The 8814-nt window shown below is 40.1% G+C and overlaps 1 protein-coding gene across 1 annotated transcript; it reads left to right on the forward strand.

The window, feature by feature from the left end:
* Nucleotides 1-7475: 7475 nt before the first annotated feature.
* On the forward strand, nt 7476-8814 carry LOC124390385 (C-type mannose receptor 2-like). Its single transcript, XM_046856287.1, has 2 exons — nt 7476-8311; nt 8400-8814. Coding segments are annotated over exons 1-2 (756 nt in total). The 5' UTR covers nt 7476-7556; the 3' UTR covers nt 8401-8814.

Consider the following 8814-nt stretch of genomic DNA (forward strand, 5'->3'; position numbering starts at 1 on the left):
TTCCTGATAAAATAGTAAAATAACATTTCAGTAGGTTTTTTCTTCTTCTTGTTGCAATGAAAATGTGCTGTAAGTGTCACACACACACACACACACACACACACACTTTCTCTTTGGTACGGCTCTGAGCTTCACACACAAGAGGAAGGAAGTGAAAAGTGTCACAAGCCTTCTGCAGAACTGCAGCTCTCACATCACACTGTAGTTTACACGTGAAGGTAACAGTTCAGTGTAAACACGTCCACTACAAGTGTGTGTGTCTAAAACGTTGTGTGAAGTGTGAACATTCTGGTGAAGAAGCACACACACAGCTGGAGAAGTCTGGTGTCCTCATACTTTTGATATGTTCACTTGGAGATTGTGGGTGCAGTAACAGGAAGTGAGTGAGGTGATGTGGTACAGGAGCCAAGGTGGAAAAAAAACAAAAAAAAAGTATGTGCCAATGATGATGATGGTGATGATGATGAGACTCTTCAGGATTGCGTTGCAGTCATCCAGTCTTGGAGCACCTGAAGAAACAACTGAGCAACCTGTGTGGACAGAATCAGTGAAATTTCTCTGAGGAGAAATCGATATGGGCGGGTCAGATCAGCAGATGTGAGAAGAGAAGGAGACTTGATGGTCCATGGGTACCGCCAAGGTTGCTGAAGGTGAGCTCAGAGTTATATCTATAGAGAACACAAGCTCTTGAAATGCAGATGAGTCACCTGGGATGTGCAGCAGCTCAGTTTGACTGGGATTGAACTTCTGCCGTTGTGCTACCTGGTGCGTTTGTGCTTGATGTGAGATGAGATATCTTCTGTATAGGGTTTTAATGTGGATTACAGAGACTGGGGATGTTCTTGGTGGGCTTTGCAGTGTGATCAGGAGCATTGACAAAATGATTGAAACATGTCCAGAAACCTGAAGCTTTTCAGTACAAACCTTTTATTTTTTGTGACTCCATTTTCCAGCCATCATCACAGCCTTCAAACATGGCTGCCTTGGACTACAATCCCCACAACTACCCATCTACTGATTGAGCACAGTACACACACACACACACACACACACACACACACACACACACACACACACACACACACACACACACACACACACAGCCCTGTTTAAAGAGACTTTGGTACCACCACGTAGCAGTGAAGAATACACTCAATTGTCCCTGTGCTCTTGTTGTATGTTGTTTTTGTATCACTTTTCTTTCTACGTTATCTGATCCTCGTTATCCTGCTTGCTGATCTGAACTTTCCTCTAGATTTTTGAAGGCGATTTCTCCACAGATTCTATTTTAACACATGAGCGTGCAGGAGACAGGAAACACAAACTCGCAGTGAAGACGTTTCGCATTTCACTGTGTTCCTAAGTACATGTTTGTCCTGGATGGAGTGGAAGATCTTCTGAAATAGAGCTCATTGAACAGCTTTGGCATGAATGTGAGGCCTTCTCACTTCACCTGACTTTACTAACACCATGGTGGCTGCATATATTTCTACAAAATCTAGTGGAACATCTTTCCAGAAGAGTGGAGCTCATTATAACAGCAAATAGGGCCTAAATTTGGAATGGGATTCTCAGTAGAAAAAAGCACATAGCAATCTTGTGGTCAGGTGGTCAGGAGTGTATATTTAGGTTGTTCATGTGCAATGTCCAGCTGATAAGAACTTCAGCAGGAGGGATCATAATGGATCAGGCAGGGCCTGGGAGCAGAATAGGGACAGGGATCCGTGTATAAAAAGTGAACCACGAGAAAGTGCAAAAAGGTAAATACAGAAAGAAGCACAAAATATAGTTTATCCAAAGTCCAGATGATCTAAAAATCCAGTGCGAATTATTCTACTTTTTATTAGAATCAAATTTGAATTATAATCAACTCTATTGGTTTACAGGGCTGGCAAAACAACCTGGGGAACAATGACCTCTAGTGGACAAAATACAACACAACACAAGTCCTGTCGCAACAAGTGCACTGTCTGGCTAAAAAACATCCCACCTGGATAGAAGTAAAGTAAATTAAGAGCTCCTCAGTGATGAACATTTCTCATCTGCAAGTTACTGAACCCTAACTGATGCAGTGAGAAGCTTCTCATTTCTTACACTACCAAATGTGAAGGAATCTGTTGTGGAAAAGATGTTCCTCTGTTTCAGAAAGGTCAAATGATCTTATCATCAAGCAAAGAAAACAGCAATGGAGATCACTGAAACTACTTCCACTGGGTAAAGAAGTGTGTAAGACATTATTAAAACCTGGTGGAATAGTGGTGACCATCGGATTCCAGCTGGGAAAAAAATCATATTGAATGATGGAGATAGAAGATCACATAAATGTGCTCCACAATAGAACTGTTTAATAGCAAAAGTCAGAACATAGTTCCTAATTTCTGTTTATTTACATCGTGTTTACTGTATAAAGACCTATTGATGGTTATATTTATGGTTATATATGATATATTTAGTAAGAAATACTGCTCATTTATTCTCAGAGAAGTGGTGCTTAAGGAAGATCTATGCATCGTTACCTTCTATAGGTCACAAAGTACAAAAGACAATGAGGCCACACTGAAGAAGAATGTGCAAATTATATACAGTGAGGAAAATAAGTATTTGAACACCCTGCTATTTTGCAAGTTCTCCCACTTAGAAATCATGGAGGGTCTGAAATTGTCATTGTAGGTGCATGTCCACTGTGAGAGACATAATCTAAAAAAAAATCCAGAAATCACAATGTATGATTTTTTAACTATTTATTTGTATGATACAGCTGCAAATAAGTATTTGAACACCTGAGAAAGTCAATGTTAATATTCAGTACAGTAGCCTTTGTTTGCAATTACAGAGGTCAAACGTTTCCTGTAGTTTGTCACCAGGTTTGCACACACTGCAGGAGGGATTTTGGCCCGCTCCTCCACACAGATCTTCTCTAGATCAGTCAGGTTTCTGGCCTGTCGCTGAGAAACACGGAGTTTGAGCTCCCTCCAAAGATTCTCTATTGGGTTTAGGTCTGGAGACTGGCTAGGCCACGCCAGAACCTTGATATGCTTCTTACAGAGCCACTCCTTGGTTATCCTGGCTGTGTGCTTCGGGTCATTGTCATGTTAGAAGACCCAGCCTCGACCCATCTTCAATGCTCTAACTGAGGGAAGGAGGTTGTTCCCCAAAATCTCACAATACATGGCCCCGGTCATCCTCTCCATAATACAGTGCAGTCGCCCTGTCCCATGTGCAGAAAAACACCCCCAAAGCATGATGCTACCACCCCCATGCTTCACAGTAGGGATAGTGTTCTTGTGATGGTACTCATCATTCTTCTTCCTCCAAACACTTTTAGTGGAATTATGACCCAAAAGTTCTATTTTGGTCTCATCTGACCACATGACTTTCTCCCATGACTCCTTTGGATCATCCAAATGGTCATTGACAATCTTTAGACGTGCCTGGACATGTGCATGTTTAAGCAGGGGAACCTTTCTGTGCCATGCATGATTTCAAACCATGACGTCTTAGTGTATTACCAACAGTAACCTTGGAAACGGTGGTCCCAGCTCTTTTCAGGTCATTGACCAGCTCCTCCCGTGTAGTTCTGGGCTGATTTCTCACCTTCCTTAGGATCATTGAGACCCCACGAGGTGAGATCTTGCATGGAGCCCCAGTCCGAGGGAGATTGACAGCCATGTTTAGCTTCTTCCATTTTCTAATGATTGCTCCAACAGTGGACCTTTTTTCACCAAGCTGCTTGGCAATTTCCCCGTAGCCCTTTCCAGCCTTGTGGAGGTTTACAATTTTGTCTCTAGTGTCTTTGGACAGCTCTTTGGTCTTGGCCATGTTAGTAGTTGGATTCTTACTGATTGTATGGGGTGGACAGGTGTCTTTCTGCAGCTAACGACCTCAAACAAGTGCATCTGATTTAGGATAATAAATGTAGTGGAGGTGGACATTTTAAAGGCAGACTAACAGGTCTTTGAGGGTCAGAATTCTAGCTGATAGACAGGTGTTCAAATACTTATTTGCAGCTGTATCATACAAATAAATAGTTTAAAAATCACATATTGTGATTTCTGGATGTTTTTTTTTTAGATTATGTCTCTTACAGTGGACATGTACCTACGATGACAATTTCAGACCCCTCCATGATTTCTAAGTGGGAGAACTTGCAAAATAGCAGTGTGTTCAAATACTTATTTTCCTCACTATATATATATATATATATATATATATATATATATATATATATATATATATATATATATATATATATATATATATATATATTATCTTAGATTAATTTTAGTCTGCTAGGAAACAAAAAACACGAAGCAGAACAAGAATCTAACATACAGTATATGATGTGTGATGTAATAATGCTAAATATTTTGCTTGTATAAGTTTTAAACATGAATGTATTATGTTTATTAAAGCAGATTATGAACACGGTGTTGTCACTTCTACGTCTTCAGAATGTAGTAGTTTAATGGTTAAGGCTCTGGGTTACTGATTGGAAGGTTGATGTTTCAAACACCAGCACTACCAAATTGCTGTTGTTGGGCCCTTAAGCAAGGCCCTTATCCGTTTCTGCTCCAGTGGCACGGTATCATGGCCCTACACACTAATCCCAGCTTCCTAACAAGCTGGAATATTTGAAAAAACTATTTCATTGCCCTGTATGTGACTATGTAAAGCGTATGTGGGAAGCAGTAGCTCAGTGGTTAAGACATTAGACTTCTAACTGAAAGGATGTGAGTTGGGCCCCTGAGCAAGGCCCTTAACTCTCAAGTGCTCAGTTGTATAAATAAGGTACTTGTAAGTCACTCTGGATAAAGTCATTTAATTTTTAGTCATTTAATCCTCCTTCCTTTCTATTTCTTCCACTCTTGCCCCTGTGAGCGAGACCTTTAACCCTCAACTGATCATATGTATAAGTGAGGTATTTCTAACTCGCTCTAGATCACTGCATCGGCTAGAAATGTATTCCCATCTCACTTCACTAGTCCATTCTTTGGAAAAATAGGGGAAAATTGTCAAGGCAGTTAGGGAGTGGCTTTAACATGGCCAACACAAGAATTTCCCTAAAGCCTACATCAGTTTTCCGAAGCTGTCAAAAGATTAGGCAAATAAAAGACGAGCGCTGAAGCTGCAGCTCACACAACAAGCTTCTTTATTTTCTGCTCATTTCACAGCTTATTTCCACAAAAACATCACTATTGGACCTTAAATAAACAAAGTCTGCACTCATGCTGTAGATGTGATATTATTACTATTATAAAATAATTATTTCATTACATTTACTTTGGATTTCTCTTTACACTGCAGCAGTTTACCAACAATTATAATTCCATTCGTTTTTATTTTGTGTGTGTGTGTGTGTGTGTGTGTGTGTGTGTGTGAGTGTTTCAGTTTTAGTTCAGTTCTGATTGATAAGGATGAGTTTGTGAGGAGTGTGTGAGGGGTGTGTGAGGGGTGTGTGAGGTGTGTGTGAGGTGTGTGAGGGGTGTGTGAGGTGTGTGAGGGATGTCTGGGGTCGTCCACAATGCTGTTTGCTTTGCAGATGCAGCGTGTGGTTTAAATGTCCATGATGGAGGTTAGAGAGACTCTGATGATCTTCTCAGCTATCCTCACTATCCTCTGTAGGGTCTTGCGATCCGAGACGGTGCAGTTCCCAAACCAAACAGTGATGCAGCTGCTCAGGATGCTTTTGATGGTCCCTCTGTAGAACATGTCAGGATGGGTGTTGGAGGTTTGGTTTCCTTAGACTTCTGAGAAAGTAGAGATGCTGCTGTGCTTTCTTTTGATGGAGCTGGTGTTGAGCGACCAGGTGAAGGTCTCTGCCAGATGTACACCAAGAAATTTGTTGCTCTTGACGATGGAGGATCCATCCATGATCAGTGGCAAATGGTCACTCTGTGCTCTCCTGAAATTAACAACCATCTCTTTGGTTTTGTCAACGTTCAGAGACAGGTTGTTGGCTCCACACCAGGCTGTTAACTGTTTCACCTCCTCTCTGTATGCTGACTCATTGTTCTTGCTGATTAGACCCACCACGGTCGTGTCATCGGTAAACTTGATGATGTGGTTCCCGCTGTGCATTGCTACACAGTCGTGAGTCAGCAGAGTGAACAGCAGTGGGCTAAGCACATGGCCCTGAGGGGCTCCAGTGCTCAGTGCGGTGGTGCTGGAGATGCTGTTTCCCATCGAATCAGATTCAGAACAAGAGTCCGAGCAAAGACGCTATTAAAAAATCGCATATGTCAAAAGCAGGAATTCACACAATTAAGGAACATGAAACAGTAAAACCAAACATCGGCTAAGCTAACTCTCAAAAGTACGTATTTGTGTCAATGAACATTTAATTGCCATCAGAATGATGAGTTCTTTTATTATTGTTTACAAACAGGATCATCACAGTGTTTATTCATGTGATCAGTATGATGCTGCACAGTTTCAGTGTTTCCTGATATAAACTATGGTTTGGATGATGATTAAAACTGCATGAGTCTGAATTTCTTCTGTTTCTCATCTTTGAGTTTCAGCAGCACAAATGTATTTATTTGAGTGGATATTTGATTGATGTTGATTGTAAAAGAACAGACAGAATTCACACTTTTACTGTATTAGTGTTTGTTTGTTTCCTGGTTGTAAAGTGTAATTGTGTATTTTGGCGTCTGTCACTAACTGAAGGATCACGAGATTCACCTTTGACCTGTTTTAGAGAACTGGTTGATTATCGGTTGATCTGATGTCGTTCACTCGCCTTCATCAGTGACCTTCAACATTCATCTGCACAATTCATCAATTCAACACATTTACACAATAAACGTTTAGTAGAAAGTTTAGATGAAAGATTCTGACGACTGATTTAATCATTTTATATTTAATGACGTACACAATGAACTGATGCTGAGATGTTTTTGGGGTTAAAACTGTTCAGGTGAAACCAGTAGAATATATTTGAATCATCATGAACATAAACAACTGATACTGTAGGAAACAGCAGACACTCGTACACAATCCATTCAATGATGTACAAAAGAATTCACACTTTAATCAAAACATGAGAAATGTTCTTATGATGAGCACAAATGAGTAAATGATGTGGAAGAACACGTAGTTTTGAGAATTTTATCTCTGGTCTCAGAAACGCTGCAAAGAGACTGAGAAGAAAATAAAATAAATAAATATTTTTGTTATATGTTGTTTGCTTGATCCTGAGTCATCCTGATGTCCTACCTATGAGAGGAGTTAATGGAAGATGAATAATTGGAGATATAATTACAGTCTTACTGCATATCATTTAATCAGATTTTGTTTTATATATTAAAAACTGACTGATTATTATATGTAATAATTAAAGGTACTACAGAAAGCTGTAAAGGGACTGAAAGGCTTTTTGGGTAGAGAAATTCAAATTAATGCACATTTTCTGCACTTGCATGTAGTTTGCATTGTTTGTTCCCTCAGTTTGACGATTGGGTTTTTGCATTTTGATTTGTCTGCTGCGGTCACCAGTAATTTGATTCCAGAAGAACCTCCAGAGCCGAGGTTCTTCAAACACACCACGGTGAGGTATGATGGCTGTTCTCTCCATCCTTCTCCTGCTGGCTCTAACAGATGTTTCCACAGGGCTCTTCTACAAGAAACACTTTTTTTACAGTACACAACTGACCTGGACTGACGCCCAGGCGTACTGCAGAAAGAATTATATCGATCTCTCAATTCTCGACACACAACTAGAATTCGACAGTTTCGTCACTTTGACAGCGGCTCAACAATCTGAAAGTTGCTGGATCGGCCTTAATAAAGCTCCCAGTGAGGCGCAGTTCACACAGTGGTGTGATGGTAAAGTACTGGATTTTAAAAAATGGAAAAGTGGGCAACCGGACCATACTGACACGGAACACTGTGTAGCTACCAGCAATAATCAGTGGGAAAATTTTAACTGTGGCAAAAATATGAAGTCTTTCTGCTACACTTGGGCTCCTGAGATGATTGTGGTGCAGAAGATGATGAGCTGGGACGAGGCTTTGATCTACTGCAGAACGCACTACACCGACCTGCTGAGCCTTACCTCAGATACAGATTACTTTATGGTCAATAGCAGAATTACGGCTATCCAGACTCCCACTTTCTGGACCGGTCTACGCTTCCTGAATGGATCATGGTTCTGGGTGAACCAGGAGTCTCAGCTGATCCCGCCTTCCATGCCTTTATGCCCTGCCAAGCCTTTCCAATGTGGAGGGAGAAATGTTAAGACTGGTGTCTGGGAGAATAGAAACTGTGAGGAGAAAATGAACTTTATTTGCTACTTTAATAGCAACATTTGGTAAGTGACTCGACTGGAATATCTGTGAAATAAGATCTTTAATGAATTACATTAAAATCTGATGCCAATAAAAACATTCTTTCTCTAGAATTGACTTCAGCTAGAAGCCGTTTCACTGCAATCAAAACCTACAGAAGACAAACATCAGTGAAGCAGCTTGTAATATTGTCAACTGAATTACATAAAAATTAGAACTGTTGCTCCAATGGTTAATATTTACTCCTTTAATAGTTTTTTCTCAGTTGCTTTCGAGTGTTTCTCATTTTCAATCATTATAATCCAAACCATAGTTTATATCTAAAAAACATGACATTCTAATGCATAATAAAGTAATAATAATAATAATAACAGTCTTGCTGAAAAGAAACTTCAGTGAACAAACAGTAGAAATATAAACCCAACAATATTTCCAATTACTTCCTTGTTTCTGCAGATTTCAGGTTTGTTCCCATGTGCTTTTATAAGTATATATAAAACCTTCAAGCAATTACTTTCCTCTGTCA

This window comes from Silurus meridionalis, chromosome 8, assembly GCF_014805685.1.
Source record: "Silurus meridionalis isolate SWU-2019-XX chromosome 8, ASM1480568v1, whole genome shotgun sequence".
NCBI classification, from domain to species: Eukaryota; Metazoa; Chordata; class Actinopteri; order Siluriformes; family Siluridae; genus Silurus; species Silurus meridionalis.

Coding starts and splice junctions, on each gene's coding strand:
- LOC124390385 (XM_046856287.1), top strand. CDS start 7,557: ATGATGGCTGTTCTCTCCATCCTTCTCCTGCTGGCTCTAACAGATGTT.